Source organism: Mobula birostris, chromosome 23 (assembly GCF_030028105.1).
Source record: "Mobula birostris isolate sMobBir1 chromosome 23, sMobBir1.hap1, whole genome shotgun sequence".
Taxonomy (NCBI): domain Eukaryota; kingdom Metazoa; phylum Chordata; class Chondrichthyes; order Myliobatiformes; family Myliobatidae; genus Mobula; species Mobula birostris.
Genome location: NC_092392.1, coordinates 63,750,289 through 63,767,929, shown reverse-complemented (window position 1 = coordinate 63,767,929; position 17,641 = coordinate 63,750,289). Strand labels below are relative to the sequence as shown.

Genomic DNA, 17,641 nt, shown 5'->3' with positions numbered 1-17,641 from the left:
TTGTTTTAGGCGTGATAGAGTGGAGGGAATTGAAGGGAGAGAAGTCAGGGAAATGTCGCAGCAGTACTCAGTCAGGACAGACTGAGGCTTTACGGGTAAACCAGAAGAGGGTATCATCAAGTTAATAGGATTATGTTATAGACCAGCCAGCATGTCGCAGGATTTCAAGCAAATTTGTAGGGTGATCACAGCAAGAAACAAAGCTGTGATAGTCGGCAATTTTAACTTTCCACATATTGACTGGAATCCAAGACTGTAAAAGGGCTAATGGGAAATGGTTTGTCAAATGTGTTCAGGAAAATTTCCTTCATCAGTGTCCAGAAGTTCAAACTAGATAGAGTGCAATGCATACCAGGGAATGAGAGAGCAGGTGACAAGTAGGTGCAGGGGAACACTTTGCATCTTGTGATCATAATGCCATTAGTTTCAAGGTAATTATTGATAAGGACAGGTCTAGTCCTCAGATTGAGACTCTAAACTGGAGAATGGCCAGTTTTGATGGTATTGGAAAAGATCTAGCAAGTGTGGATTGGGACAGGTAGTGACTGGAAGGCCTTCAACAGTGCAATTTAGAGAGTACAGAGTTTATATGTTCCCGTAAAAGGAAAAGGAAAGGATAACAGGTTTAGTGAACCTTGATTTTCGAGAGATATTGAGGCTCTAGTTAAAAAAAAGGAGGTGCATAGCAGGTATAGGCAGGCAGGAACAAATGAGGTATTTGAAGGGTACAAGAAATGCAAGAGAACACTTAAGAGGGAAATCAGGAGGGCTATAAGACTGAGGTTGCTCTAGCAAACAAGACGAAGGGGAATCCTAAGGGCTTCTACAGATATTTTAAGGGCACAAGGATAGCAAGAGACAAAATTGCTCCACAGGAAGATCACAGTGGTAATCTATGAGTGGAGCCAAATGAGATGAGAGAAATCTTAAATGGATTTTCTTGCAACTGTGTTTACTCAGGAGATGGATACAGAGGCAATGCAGCGAGGTCATGGACCCTATGCCAATGACAAATGGGCAAATGTTTGCTGTCTTGAGCAAATTAGCGTGGACAAGTCTATAAATCTATAACATGTTTCCTTGGACCCCATGGGAGGCCAGTGCAAAAATTGCAAAGACTCTAGCAGAGATACTTAAAACATCCTTGGCCACGAATGAGGTGCCAGATAATTGGAGGATAGTTGTTTAAGAAAGTCTCTAAGAATTAGCCAGGAAATTATAGGCCAGTGAGCCTGACATCAGTGGTGGGAAGTTATTGGAAGGATTTTTTAAGGGACTGTATTTTTGAGTATTTGGATAGACATGTACTGATTAGGAATAGCCAGCACAGCTTCCTGTGTGGCAGGTCATGTCTAACCAATCTTATAGAGTTTTTTGAGGAAGTTACCAAGAAAGTGGATGAAGGAAAGGCAGTGGATGTTGTCTGCATAGACTTTAGAAAGGCCTTTAACAAGGTCCCGAACGGAAGGTTGGTCAAGAAGGTTCAATTGTTTGGTATTCAGGATGAGGTAGTAAATTGGATCAGACATTGGCTTTGTTGGAGAAGCCAGAGTGGTAGTAGATAGTTGCCTCTCTGACTGGACCCTGTGACTAGCGGAGTGCTGTAGGGATCGGTGCTGGGTCCGTTGTTGTTTGTCATGTATGTCAACGATCTGGATAATAATGTGTTAACCTGGATCAGCAAATTTACAGATCATACCAAGATTGGAGTGTAGTGGACGATGAGGAAGACTATCCAAGCTTGCTATGAGATCCGGACCCAGCTGATGAAATGGATTGAAAAACTGATAGATGGAATTTAATGTAGGCAAGTGTGAGGTATTGCACTCTGGGAGGACCAGCCAGGCTAGGACCTGTGCGGTGAGTGGTCAGGCACTGAGAAGTGCGTTAGAACAGAAGCATCTGGGAATACAGATCCAAAATTCTTTGGAAGTGGTGTCACAGGATTGTAAAGAAAGCTTTCATAAATTAAAGTATTGAGTACAGGAGATGGGATGTTATGTTGAAATTGTACAAGATGCTGGAAAGGCCCATTTTGGAGTTTTGGTCACCTACCCTAAGATTGAAAGAGTGCAGAGAAAATTTACAAGGATCTTGCTGGGGCCTGATCAGCACCGGCTGGGTCACCTGGAGGAGGTTGTATGATGTTGAAAGACCTGAAACACCCGATGATTCCAGGAACATCACGAAGATGTGTCCAGAAGCATCAATAGATGTATGTACACAGTTGGGACTTGAGGACCTGAGTTATAGGGAAAGATTTTAGGATTTTATTCCCTAGAACGTAGAAGATTGAGGGAAGATTTGATAGAGGTACACTGTACAAAATTGTGAGTGGTATATCAAGGGAAAATACAAACAAGCTTCTTCCTTTGAGGTCGGATGAGACTACAACTAGAGGTCAAGGGTTAAAAGGCTGACAGGGAGAAAGTAAAGTCTGACATAGCAGTATTTCAGTGGAGGAAGGGAAATTACGGTGGTATGAGAGAGGAGTTGGCTAAAGTAAATTGGAAGGAGGTGCTGGCAGGGATGTCAGCAGAGCAGCAATGGCATGAGTTTCTAGGAAAAATAAGGAAGGTGCAGGATAGATATATTCCAAAAATGAAGAAATATTCAAATGGCAAAACAGTATGACTGTGGATGACAAGGGGAGTCAAAGCTAGTGTAAAAGCAAAAGAGAAGGCATACAACAAATCACAAAAATTAGCGGGAAGATGGAGGATTGAGAAGCTTTTAAAAAAATCTACAGAGAGCAACTAAAAGAATCATTAGAAGGGAAAAGATGAAATATGAAAGCAAGCTAGCTAACAATATCAAAGTGGATATAGAACTGCTTGAAAAGGAGGCCAGAGAAATAATAATGGGCAAAAAGGAGATGGCAGATGAACTAACTGAGTATTTTGCATTAGTCTTCACTGTGGGAGACACCAGCAATGTGTCAGGTGTTGATGGTTGTGAGGGAAGAGAAGTGAGTGCAGTTACTATTACAAGGGGAAAGGTGCTCAAAAAGACCTAAGGGTACATAAGCCACCTGGACCAGATGAACTGCACCCTGGGGTTCTGAAAGAGGCAGTGGTAGAGATTATGGAGGCATTAGTAATGATCTTTCAAAAATCATTGGACTCTGGCATGGTGCCAGAGGACTGGAATATTACAGATGTCACTCCACACTTTAAGAAAGGAGGGAGGCAGCAGAAAGGAAATTATAGACCAGTTAGCCTGACCTCAGATGTTGGGGTTAATTGTCAAGGATGAGGTGATGGAGTACTTGGTGACACAGGACAAGATAGGACATGGTTTCCTTCAGGGAAAATCCTGCCTGACGAGATTACAAGTAGGATAGATAAAGGGAATGCAGTGAATGTTGTATATTTGGACTTTCAGAAGGCCTTTGACAAGGTGCCACACGAGGCTGCTTGACACGTTAAGATCCCATTGTATTACAGGAAAGTTAGAGCATTGGCTGGCTGGTAGGAGGCAGCGAGTGGCCACTGGGAAATTCCACCTTTCGTGGCAGACAGAGCGAAGGTGCTCGACGAAGTGGATCTCCAATCTATGTTGGGCCTCACCATGTAGAGGAGTGCTGACTATAGTAGATGACCCAGATAGGCTCACAGGCAAAGTGTTGCCCCTCCTGGAAGGACTGTTTGGGGCCTTGAATGGTGATGAGGGAGGAGCTGAACATGCAGGTGTAGCACTTGTGCCGCTTGCAGGGAGAAGTTTCTGGAAGGCAAGAAGGAGTGAGTGTTCAGGGAATCATGGAGAGAGCATTCCCTGCAAAGCAGACAATGGACGGGGGTGGGGGGGGGCGGTTAAGGAGGGAACGATGTGCTTAGTGGTAGGATTTCATTGAAGGTGGCAGAAGTTATGGAAAATTGGGTGCTGGATGCAAGGGCTCATGGGGTGGTCAGCAAGGCCAAGGGGAACTCTGTTCCTTTATGACAGCAGGAAAACAAGGAGAGGACCGATATGTGGGACATTGTGGAGATGCAGGTGAGGGCAGCATCCCTGCTAGTCACGGAGCCCAGGACAGTCAGCACCTTGTGGATGGTGTGGATAAGAGCACAGAAAAGAGATCATCACAAAGCGGCCATCATAATCTGTTGCGTTGATCTCTTCAAACACCCTTTGGCAACAACAGCCCTCAGCTCCAGCTCCAAACATTGGCTCAATCTTGCCACTACCATCATCTGTCCCATCCCAGAAATAACACTACCTTGGGAGCAGGCCACATTCCCAATTTATACACTACATTCTGCATTGTTTGCTTTCTCTGCTGAATGGCAAATATCAGTCTGGATGGCACACAGAATTAAATTTCCCCAATGTGTCCTTGTACACATGACAACAGATGATAAAACAGGCACTTGATTCTAGGCCCATTACTGCAAGAGACCAACAACAGGACAGAAGATTCAAAACCATACAGCATTCCTGCTAACCCTAAGAGTGCCTGGCCTATGACTACTTGGAGTAGACAACACACATTTGGGATGGTACCAGGAATGTCATCTCCTTGTCAGAAGCATGCAGACGTTGAACAAAGACAGGGAGAGCATGCTCACCTCCTAAACCAGACCCCGCTAAGCACCTCCTGCCCCATCTGGGGCAGCACAGTAGCGTAGTGGTTACCTTACAGCAACAGGTTTCAACTCCCACAGCTGTAAGGAGTCTGTACGTTCTCCATGTGGATTGCCTCCGGGTGCTTCGGTTTCCTCCCACAGTCTAAAGACGTACGAGTAAGTTGCAGGCATGCTATGTTACTGTCGAAAGTCTGGCAACACTTGCAGGCAACCCCCAACACATTTCACTGTATGTTTCCATGTACATGTAACAAATAAAGAATCTTTAATCTTTTAACCCTGGCCTCTGAGTCATTCCTAATCCCAAGAGACTGCCTCTGAAGATGATGACAGAGAAGTCATTCAACAAAAGTGAACTGGAAACAGCTACTGGGGAGTAACTTGGTCTCGGAGCAGTAGGGGACATTTGGGGAGATTCAAGGGGTTCTAGATGAGGATTACAGAGGGAAGGAGGAATGTGTCAGACACTGAACGCCACGCAACAGAAACATAGAAGTGTGTGGAAACTGTAAAAGTAAAATTAAAAGGAAGATTCTGACGGCAGAATGAGGGGATGAGAAAGCCCGGGCAATAATTTTATGTGGCGTCTAATGTTCAGGTAATTGTAAGAAAGCACAAGGAGAATGTCAGTGGGAGATTTTTTTTAAAACATGGAGAGGAGGGTGTGAAACGCCTCGCCCAGGGTGGTGGTAGAGAGGATACATCAGGAAAACTTAAACTCTTAGGCACGAGTGGCAGAAAATGGAGGGCTACGTGGGAGAGAAGGGTCAGGTTGATCTTAGAATAGGTTACAAGGTTGGCACAACATTGCAGGCCGAAGGGAAGGGCCTGTACTATTGTGTTCCAAGTAAAATAAATGAAGTCTTTGCAAGAACATAAAGACCAAAAGAATAAAAACAAGGCCGATCATCCCCACATTGGGCCCACCACTACACATGCTTCTGTCTGACCTGTTACCCCAGGGACCTGGCATTCTTGGGCAGAGAATTTCAATAACTCATACCCTCTGGGTGAAGAAATGCCACATCTCAATCCTGAATGCCCAACTCCTTACTTTGAGACTGACTTCTGCTTTGTAAAAGGTCAGGTATGAGTAACATCACGTCAGTCCTGTTGAGCCAGACAAAAATATTATACTCTTCAATGGGTTGTGAATGGTTCAGGCACCCTTCTCATGTGAATGTTTTAATGAAAATAGCACGAATAAAGAAACTGCAGAAACAGAAGACTAATGGATAAACAGTGTGGTGTTAATTTTGTGGGTAAAAAACAGTAATGAAACAGGCAGGGGCAATTGGGAAACAACAGGGCACAGTATTAATAAGTGCTGTGGCAAATTCTAACCTGTAAATCTTATATTTTGAACCCCTATTCAATTCACTGCAACACTTTTACAATAATCTCCACCTACTGAATCAAATTACATCCTTCCTACCACCTGTGCTATCTTTAAAACTACTCTGGCCAGACCAGGAGTTGCTGTTCTCAGAACATTCCCAAGTGGGGAAGAGATGTTTACCAATTTTTTGCGAAATATATTGAGCAAATTAACAAGCAAGTCCAGCTGTACCACCCACCATTGCTTAGCCAAGGTAAACAGTCATACGACTTCACTGCTCTGTGACAGAGACCAATGCACCTGGTGCCTTGGCTCAAGCATTCATCCAGCCAAGTGCGTGGGGTGAGTTAATCGGGGTCAGGACATCTGCCATACCACTTTTTCTGTGTAGGCAGTGGGTAGTTGTAGACTCCTTTCATGTTGTTCATCCTAACCGACATTTCAATCCCCCACTGAGAAAGGTCTATCTAATGTTGTGAAGACCAAGGTGAAAAGATCACATGTAGACAGAGGAGATGACCCAAGAAAAACTAACGGGTATGCAAGAGTGCTGATTAGTACTGGCGAAAACAAGTATCACACGTTCTTGATACCAGTGACATGAATGCAGTGAGAAACCGAGGAGGAGGAAGAATCAGGCTGAAGAGTCCTCAGCAAAACTCACTCTTCATCTGTGAGTGGTCATTTTAACTAAGACCCTGTACTGCTGGTTAAAAATCACACAGCAGTGGAACGACAGATCAGTACAAGTTACACTGTGTGGCTTCACTTTAAACTGAAAGAGTCACTGACAATCCATCAAAACTGATCTTGTTTTACTGCCCCAGTACCCCCAGAGTCCACCACTCACTGGCACTTACAGTGGCCCATTATGCATCCGTCTGTGGAGTACGGGAGGAAATTGCACAGCCAGTGGAAAACATGTGCAGAAGGTCAAATGGTGCAAGTTGCATAAGGTCACAGCCACGACGAGGTGTGAAGCCAGAATACTGGAGCTGTCAGGCAGCAGCCCATCACTGCACCACTGCGCCCTGCAGCAGCGTGTGGAGCAACCCAACAGACCTTAGCTTTATCAACAGTTGTAAACAATAGAACAAATTTTGACAAGTAATTAGCAAAAGGGCGAGTGGTGAGACAAGAGTTCAGTTTAGCAAGTTACTACGATGTACAAGCACTGCCTGAAAAAGTACAAGAAGCAGATTCAAGAACAACTTTTAAAAGGAAACTAGATATCAACTTGGGAGGTGGGGGAAAAAAGATATTTTCAGGGCAATGGGAAAGATCAAATGGAATGGAATTCATGGGATGTTCCTTCAGCAACACATTGAGCAGTTTCTCTGCAAAATCTTGTTCCACTGCAACCTCTGAACTATCTTTTGAGAGTACACACATACTCTCATACAGGATTAAAGGTAGAGCTCATTAGCAACTCAGATGCACCACGTTTCTGAAGCTATTAAAGAAATTTATTAAGTCAAGGCTTTATTACCCCTAGCTGATGGTTGAGATGGTGCTGGAACATGGAACTGACATCATAGAACACCGCAACACCTCTCACAGCAAGGACTTGTGACTTGGGCAAGGAGCCAAGAAAAGGGACAGCAGTAAACTGGTCACATAAAGGCTGTAGCGGGAAGCAATTCCAGATTGTGTTCTACAACAGTAGGGCCTTGAGGGGTGCAGCAGAACAAACAGGCCGTTTCTGTGCTGTGGTGCTCTATGACTCATGTAAAGGATTCTGCAACCCTCCAGAAAAGATGCCAACACCACAAGCATGATGGGAGGAGCACTGTACACAAGTGGCTTCGCTCTTAAAAAAAAATGAGTTCAGGAAGTTAGGTGCCAAGTCAAAGGACGGGACCTCCAGAGTTGTGATGTCAGGATTGCTACCCGTGCCACATGCTAGTGAGGCTGGAAATAGGAAGGTCATACAGCTGAACACGTGGCTGAAGTGTGTGTGGGGGGGGGGGCCAGATTTTCTGCATCATTGGGCTCCCTTCCAGGGAACAGTCTGTACACAAGACACTTTTGCACCTGAACAGGGAGGGGACTAATATCCCAGTGGGAAGGTTTGCTGGTGCTGCATGGAGGGGTTTTAAACTAGAGTTGGAGGGTGATGGGATGCTGTTAAGATCTCGGACAAATTCACAAATCAAAAGGTTGAGCACGGTGCAACTTGTATCCTGGGTTGCATTTATTTCAATGCAAGAAATATCCTCGGAAAAGCATCAATCAACACATGGAATCATGATTTGTAGCTATTAGTGAGACTTGGCTTCAGGAGGGGCAGGACTGGCAGCTCAATATTCTGGGGTTCCATTGTTTTAGACACGACAGAGAGGGAGTGATTAAAGGGGGAGAGGTGGCATTACTAGTCAGGGAAAATGACAGACTGGAGAACTGGACAAGTGAGGCTTTGTGGGTGGAACTGAGGAATAAAAAAAGGTATGGCCATGTTAAAGGGGCTGTATTATAGACCACCCAACAGTCGCCAGGATTTAGAGGAACAAATTTTTCTAGAGAGATCGCAGACTGTTGCAAGAAATATATAGTAGGTGATTTTAAACTTTCTACATATTGACTGGGAATCCCATAGTGTAAAAGTACTAGATGGACTAGACAACACAAACACGAGAAAATCTGCAGATGCTGGAAATCCAAATCAACACACAACCTTGATGAAGGGTCTCTGCCTGAAACTTCGACTGTTTTTTCTTTTCCATAGATGATGCCTGGCCCCCTGAGTTCCTCCAGCATTTTTGTGTGTTACTAGACAGAATAGAGTTTCTCAAATGTGTTCAGGAAAGTTTCCTTAATCAGCATATACCAGTCCCAATGAGGCAGTGTGTGACAACTGATCTCCTATCAGAGAATGAGACAGGGCAAGTGACAGAAGTTTGGGTAGGGGAAGACTTAGTGATCATAATGCCATTAGCTTCAAAGTACATATGGAAAAAAGATAGGTCTGGTGCACGGGCTGAGATTCTAACTTGGAGAATGGCCAATTTTGATGGTACCAGAAAGGACCTCACAAGTGTGGATTGGGAGAGGTTGTTTTCTGGCAATGATGCTCTTGGCAAGTGGGAGGCCTTCAAAAGTGAAATAATGAGAGTACAAAGCTTGTATGTACCCGTCAGAATAAAAGGTAAAGATAACAGGTTGAGTGACCTTTGTTTTCAAGAGATATTGAGACTCTATTTAAGAAAAAGGTGCATAGCAGGTAGGAACAAATGAGGTACTTATGGAGTATAAAAAATTGCAAGAGAACACTTAAGGAAATCAGGAGGGCTTAAAAAAAAGACATGATGTACTTTAACAGACAAGGAGAAGGAGAATCCCAAGGGATTTTACGGATATGTTAAAAGGACAGCAAGGGACGAAAATGGTCTTTTGAAAGATCAGAAAGGTAGAGAGCTGGGGGGGGGGGGATCTTAAGTGGATTTTTGAATCTGTATTCACCTGGGAGACACACACACAGTCTATAGAAGTGAGGCAAAGCAGCAGCGAGGTCATGGAGCCTATACAGATTACAGAGGAAGTGTTTTTAATGTCTTGAATTTAATATCTTGAAGCAAATTGGGGTGGACGTTGGAAGTTTGAGAGAAGGAGATTTCACTCAGGTCCACTGTCTGAGTAGAAAAAGGCAGCAGTGGGTCGTGCCAGCAATACAGAACTTTGACCAGTGGGCAATCTTCATTTGGGATTGATTAGCAAGGCAGCATCAAGAGCAGTGGCCATCGCACAAGTGGACAGAGTCAGAGTGGTGACCTTGAGGTTTTAGCTCTTCGAGGCTTCAGTTAGAGAAAGCAAAGATAAGTAAAGCTCGTGGTTGTGTTTTCTCCCCTTCCCTTCTTAATATCTGCTTATCTAGGACAATAGAGATGCCAGGCAGGATAGTTGAATACTCCTACTGTGGGACGTGGGAAGACAGGGAGACCTCCAGTGTCCCTGACAACTACAACTGCAAGAAGTTTATCAAACTGCAGCTTCTAACAATCTGCATCAGGGATCATTCAGGAGACTGAAGTGATGGTAGATGGGACATTTAGAGAGGTAGTTACACCCAAAGTGCAGAACACAGGAAACTGGGTGACATCAAAGAAGGGGAAAAGGGTTAAGGAGCCAGTGCAGAGTACTGTGGCCATCCCCTTTAACTTTGGATACTGTCATTGGGGATGACCTAACAGAGGAAAGTCACAGTAGTCGGGTCTCTGGCACTAAGTCTGTCTCTGTGACTCTAAAGGGGAGGGAAAGGAGGTATGCTGTGGTGATGGGGGATTCGTTACTTTGACGAATGGACAGAGGGTTTTATGGGCAAGAATGCGATTCCTGGATGGTATGATGCCTTCTAGGTGCCAGGGCCCGGAACATCTCGGATCGAGCCCTCAGTATTCTAAAGTGGGAAGGTGAACAGCCAGAGGTCTTGGTCCATGTAGGTACCAATGACATGGGTAGGATAAGTAATAAGGTTCTGCGTAGGGAGTTAGGTGCTAAGTTAAAGGGCAGGACCTCCAGGGTTGTGATCTCAGGATTACTACCCATCAACTTGGTATCCCATACAAGAGGACTAGAGGAACCCAATTCCTGGTGAGGTGACGGGAGGAATGGGTGAGAGTAGATGAATGTGAAATGGAAGAGATGCAGTTGAGGTCAGTGTTGATGGTGGAGGAAGGGAAGACCTTTCTTTGAAGGAGGACATCTCCTTTGTTCTGGAATGAAAAGCCTCATCCTGAGAGCAGATACAGCAGAGACGGAGGAATTGAGAAAAGGAAATCGGCTGCCTCCTTTCCTGTCAAAGCCTCAGTTCTCCACTCTAAATCTATCCCACTCCAACCGAGGCTGCTCTGCTTAAATCTCACTTCTTTTTATTGGCACCAAGTGAGTCTCACACACACTGAGACTTGCTCTTTTCAATGTTTCTGTGGAGGAAAAATTAAGCTCGAGGACTGGGAGTTGGCAGCATTGTGAGGAGGGAATGATATGATTAGATTCACTGTACAAATTGGAATTGTAACCTTGCATTGGGGGAGATGTTGTGCTCCCCATGAAATAAAGGCACTAACTAGTTTCCACGTTTTTGCCTACTTTGTGTTTGATCAGTATTAAATTCTCTAACAATTTCCCATTCTCAAACAGATCTCACTCTCACTGAAGATTGGGAACCACCTGATGACATCTGCTCCTGGCTGAAGGCTACGGTTACCTTATAAGGTAACTGGAGAATGCACCCTAACAGGTGTATGTAACAAGCAAACAAGGTGAAAATTAGTTGGGGAACATTTCACTGAAAAACAGATTCACAGAACGGAGCTCATCTGTTAGGAGGGAGGAGAAGATGGCGGTGCGACGCAGTGCACGCGGCCATTCCGAATGATATCGTATGTGTAACTAGGGGCCGTGCACAATCCTGCTTTGATGGAGACAGACGTGAGAAGCGCGGAGGAACACCTGGAGAAACTTCTGAAATGCCCACTCGCTGCTGCTGCTACTGTGCGATCGAGAATCTCCAGAGGGGAAGGCCCCAGATCCTCGGCTTTGCCTATTGCCTGTTGCCGGGGCCGAGGTCGAAGCGCTCGGCAGAGATGGTGCTCGATGTCGGAGAGCTGGTCGGAGGCTTGGAGTTTTCGGACGGACTTGGAGTCAGACTGTGGTCGGATGCTTCCAGGATGCTGCATTGGCAAGTTTGCGGCGCTGGAGGTTCACCGTCTGCGTGAGATGATGAGACTTTCGAGAGACCGAGACTTCTTACCGTGCCCATGGTCTGTTCTTTATCAAATTACGGTATTGCTTTGCACTGTTGTAACTATATGTTATAATTATGTGGTTTTGTCAGTTTTTCAGTCGGTTTGTCATGTGTTTCTGTGATATCATTCTGGAGAAACTTTGTATCATTTCTTAATGCATGCATTACTAAATAACAATAAAAGAGGACTGTGTGTCCTCATAATCTAATCTTCAGTTAAGAAATAATTGATAGGCAAATGGTCTTTAAGACAGATTTATGGACAATGTACAATATTCATAGAATCTGCCACAGGAATCTCCCAAAGAGAATCCATTTGTTATGCCAATTGACAACAGGGGATAAATATCCATTTAAGAATGTCATTACAACTGACACAGGGTTCCAACACTATAGTTACTAGGCGTTCCATGATTATTTGTTAGATGTCTGAGACACTACGGTTGGTCTGTATTTAAATGAAATTCAACTTCCATAATCTTGCTTTCCATTTAGAGTCACCACCCTGCTTTAGCCAATCTTTCTCAGAATTTGGGTGTTGTCCACAACCCTAGTGGGTCTGACGAGCTCCTCTTATTTGTGCTCAATTTGGGTACCTAGGAGTTTAAGTCACAGAGAACAACTAACAGGCAAATGACATTGGGGTAGAGTGACTCACTGAAGCAAACTTTGTTCCCTGGCTCGAAGGGGATGATTTGTTACAACAGTCAAAGGAACTTTACTGCCCTTTTTATTGCTTCTACCTTTGATGTCCTTTTACTCTGATATAAAAAATACACAAATTATCCAATCACCACTGAGATGTGATCCTAGTTTACTGGTTTAAGTATTGAAAATCTCCATTATTTCCTTGTGACAGAGAAGGAGGCCACTCAGCCCATCAAATCCATGCTGGCTCTCAAAGTAATCTGATTCCTCCTTTCATTCTCACCACATTCCCATCAAACCCCTCCCAGACTCTATAGACCCGGGAAAATTACAGTAGCCAATAAATGTACAAACTTACGTGCTTGGAACATAGGATCACCCAGTGAAACCCAAGTGGTTACAGGGAAACATGCAAACTCTACACAGACAACACCAGATCCACTGACACTGGCTTCAGATCAGTCAAGACCTTCCTCCACAAGCTGTCTGCTCCAATAACATGAAGCCTTCCCAGCACTAATCGTGCACCATGACCTGATATTTCCAATCACTCTCCAACCAGTATGAAGTGGGAATAAATTACCTCGACCTCAGCAAAGCCTTTGATCCAGTATGGTACCAAGGAGCCCAAGCTAAACCAGGGTCAGTGGGAATCAAGGGTGGGGTGGGGATGGGAGTGTCCTCCAGACGTGGGAGTTACATCTGGCTCAAAGGAAAATGCTTGTGGTGGTTGGAGGACAATCATCTCAGCCACAGGACATCTTTGCAGGAGTTCTTTGGGGCTGTGTCTTCATCCAAATCATCTTCAGCTGCTTCATCAGTGACCTTCAATCATAAAGTGCCATTGGATGGTTGCTGATGATCGTACAGTGTCCAGCACCATTCACAATTCCTCAGGCAATGAAGCAGTCCGCAATAAACACAGCAAGACTTAGACTACATCCAGGCCAGTGACAAGTTACATCCACCACTCACATCAGCAAGGTCAACAAGGGAAAATCCAGCTCTCACCCCCTTTACCCTCCCTGAATTCTTCACTACCAGTATCCTGGGTGGGGGTTACCACTAACCCAGAAACTGAACTGGAATAGCCACATGCACAGTGTGCCTACCAGAGAAGATCAGAGGCTGGGAACCCTGCAGTGAGTAACTCACCACCTAATTTCCCAAAGCCTGTCCACCATCTCCAAGGCTCAAGTCGGGAGCATGATGGAATAATCTCCACTTGCAGCAGCAACAACACATGAAAATTAACACCACACAGGACATTGCAACCCACACCCCATGCATAACAATTCACTGGCCCCTCCACCAGCTCACAGCAGCAGCAGGTTATACCATCTACAGGATATATTATAGTAACTCCACAAGAAAGCACCTTCCAAACCCATGATCTACATCAGCTAGCAGGATGAGCGTGGGGGAGACCAGCACCTGGAAGATGCCTTTCAAACCACACACCATCTACACAATGTGTGGCAACACTTGCAGGCTGCCCCCTGCACACTCTCTGGTATGTTGTTTTCTAACACAAATGAAGCATTTCACTGCATGTTTCAGAATGAGGTTTCACTTCCCTGGCATATGACATGAAATTTGTTTCCTTGTAAACATGCCAGGCCAGAATCCTGGAACTCTCTCCCTGACAGCACGGTGGGTCTATCCACACTTCAAGGCCTTCTTTTCAAAAGGACAGCCATTTTCTCATAGTCAAACAGGGATGAGATGCTAATTGTTGGATTTGCTGATGAAGTCGTGGTCCTTTGAATGAATTAAAAGAAAGTATGAAGCACTGAAAACAACTTTGGGATTCCCTCCCTGGGATTGCTATCAATCCAGTGACAAGCTCTCCATGAATCTGTATCTAGATCATAGATGACACCAATGTGAACCACCATATTCACCACTCTGTCTCCCTTCCCAGAAGCTTTCCTATACAATCTTCAATAGGAAAACTCCTAGACAACTACCATATTAACCACTGGGCTCTCACATTACTACTTAGGCAACTTTTAACCTCCAAGGACCTCTAATTTGTAATGACCAGTGTGCGCAAAAAACTTGTGCTGGGCAATTTCTTGTCCAGTGACAACATGTGCACACTGAATTTTTAATTGGAAGTTACCCTGAAGCTACTCTAAGGATAATAAACTACTGAGTCCAGTTTGGTGTTCATTGTTTAAAAGAAATAAAATAATACACATCAATGATTCTTATAGACTATACGACAGTGTGTAATAATATCAATCTTTTCACATGTACTTTAGTATACTTAAATATACTTAATATGCCAACGAGGTAGAGGGTGATAACCTCTGGTGCGCAGTTTAAATCCCTTTGCGCTAGCAGCAAAAGATGTGTGTGCATGCACAGATTTTAGAGGGAACATTGCCAGGGACAATGCTTCCCACAACTCTCTCCTCCAGGTTAAGACCAACTTGTGCAGAGCCCCAGCTCTCCTTGGCAGTGCTGGCTCAGCAATGGAAAACAACAAATTGGTCATAATGCTGATATACTGTGCGCTCAGGGAGGCCAGAACCAGAGCTCTTTGCACACAATCCCCCTTCCTTTCTTTGTCTCTATGCCCTGTGCTGCTGAGCAAACCTTCCCTTTGCTAACACTAAGAGTTGCTGGAATCTGTTTGCTTGAGCAGAGAGAATCTACATCACTCGATAAATTTCCAACACTAATCTGAACAGGCTGACAATACACGTCTCACACACAGCAAGGTCCTACTTGTACTTAAACAAGGTCCAATCCACACTGACAAATTTCACACAGCTTCTCTCCCTCGTCTATGTCTTTATTCAAGTAAAACAAGCAGCTCCCTGCAAGAAAACATCTGAAAACCAATTGGGTTTTTGTAAATTATTAATGGAAACAGTAGTTTAAACAAGGTGGCAAAATGAGTGCAATTTCACCAAGTTTTACTGACAAGATGATGTCAGAATATGCACGAGATGAAAATGTTTGCTCTGCATTAAGCTTCAGATCTACCAGATTGTCACGACACACACAAACTGAAGCACAGAGGCTATTGTTGCTCTCTGCTCTGATATTCTTACCAGTTTATAGCAGCTGCACCCCTGTGGCGAGGAAGTAGTGACGGGTGGTAGATTATTGATCCATGCTGAGGGTAATTAATAACGTCCATTGGGATAAACTGGCTACAGAACGGAAGCACATTTAGCTCTGCTCCAACAGATTTATAGGCTTCAATAACATCAGTAATAGGTTTCCCCTTCAGCCTCCATCTGGGGAACTTATAGACCGGAACACCATCCTTGTCTGCAGCAACCGCTGAGGAGAAAATAAATTTACACCTGTAAGTTTCTGTAATCATTACTTGCAAGCCAGCTTCTCACCTCCCCTCTCCCATCCAAGCTGCTAATGGTATCTGGATAATCAAAGCAGAGAGATTGATGTGGGCTTGCAACCAGAAAGCCTGAATGGAGAAGAGACCTGCATCAATAAAACCCTGGTTTAGTGCTCAGTTCTGGTCTCCTTGTTACGGGAAGGATGTGGAAACGTTAGAGTGGATACAGAGGAGATTTAGCAGAATGCTTCTTCAATTGGAGAGCGTGTCTTTTGAAGGTAGGTTTAGCTTTTTTCTGGTGCGGAGGAGGATGAGAGGTGAGTTGATAGAGGAGCTCAAGATAAGAGACATAGATAGAGTAGATAGCTAGATCTTTTTCCCTGGGCAGAAATGGCTAATACGAGGAGGCATAATTTTAAGGAGACTGGTAGAAAGTAGAGTGGAGATGTCTAAGACAGGTTTGTTTGTGTTTTCTTTTAAAACACAGAAAGTGATGCAGGGGTTGTGGTAAAGGCAGATACATTAAGGGCATTTAAGAGACTCTTAGATAAACACAAGCACAAGAAAATCCAGAGATTCTGGAAATCCAAGGCAACACACCCAAGATACTGGAGGAACTCAGCAGATCAGGCAGTATCTATGGAAAAGAATAGACAGTCGATGTTTTTTGGGCCAAGAGCCTTCATCAGGACTGGAAAAAAAGATAAGTTGAGATAAGCACACGGATGGTTAAAAATTGCAGGGTACGTCGGAGGAAAGGGTTAGATTGATCTTAGAGTTAAAAAGTCTGCACACCACGTGCCAAAGGGTCTGTACCATGCCGTAATATTCGATGTTCTATGTCTAAGTTTCTATAGCTACACACTTTAATCACTCTCAGACCATTACACCTTGTGACTGATGAATTTTTAAAAGCAGCCATTGTTTTAATGTAGGAATCATAACAGTCACTCTCCACACGAACACCAGATATTGTAGATATTGCCCAAGTCACTAGGAATAATCCTCTTGCTCATCTTCCAAAAGTTACCCTCCTATCTTTCATGTTTTCCTGGCACAGAAGTGAAGTTTGGCTTCATGTCCCATCCAAAGGCAGTACTCTTGCTGGTTCAGCTCCCTGTCAAGTGGCCTCAATTGACAAGGGCATCATTTACACATATTCTCCTTTACCAAATGATGGAACTAGATAAAATTAATGCAATTTTTCTACAATTCAACCCTACCCTCAAATTCAATTGGGCTATTTGTCACATCTCTCTACTTTTTTCTCATTCTCTGTCTCCATCTCAGGAGACAAACTATCCACTGACATTTACTATAAACCCACTGACTACCACAGCTTCTGTACATAGACTACATCTCTTATCACCGTCTCTTCAAAGGACCCCCTCCTAACTTTCCCCATCTTCACTATATCGAATGGAATCGACTTTCCATTCCAGGACAGCTGAAATGTCCTCTCCTCCCTCATGAGATGTGACTGACTCTACCATGACTCTTTTGTACTTCCTCCAGTTCCCAGAATTCTGCTCTCTCCCAACCTTTGTCCTCACTTTTCATCCCATCAGATTCACAACCAGAACATTATTTATCAGTACCAGCAGCCACATCATCTCCTCCCTACTCCGTAGGGACTCCCTGACCCTTGGCACCTTCCCCTGCCCTTGCAGGTGATGTAACACTGATGTACCACCTGCACCTCCCTCACCACCATCCTAAACAGCTCTCCCAGCTGCAGAAAGGCTCACGCTCACCTCGAATCCTGTCAACTGCTTTTGGTGCCCCAACGTGGTTGCTTCTATCAGTGCAAGCTGAACACCAATTTTACAGAGCACTCACACTGTCTCAAGCTCTCAGTTAACTCCGCTTCCCCTTCTCACGCCCACGTCCATCCTTAACCTTCTCCACTGTCGGGGGAGGCCAACACAAACAAGAATCGTACTTTACATTGCATCTGCATAGTCTACAACCCAACAGGATGGATTGTCTATTGATAAACCTGCTGGACAAGT

General features: G+C 44.4%; 1 protein-coding gene across 1 annotated transcript in view; it reads right to left on the bottom strand.

Moving 5' to 3' along the window:
- Window positions 1-17,641, bottom strand: part of LOC140186773 (mitochondrial 10-formyltetrahydrofolate dehydrogenase-like) — a 117,403-nt gene that overhangs the window by 88,895 nt on the left and 10,867 nt on the right. The window contains exon 3 of the mRNA XM_072241316.1: window positions 15,379-15,613. Coding sequence (XP_072097417.1) covers window positions 15,379-15,613 — 235 coding nt within the window. The remainder of the gene's footprint in view (window positions 1-15,378; window positions 15,614-17,641) is intronic.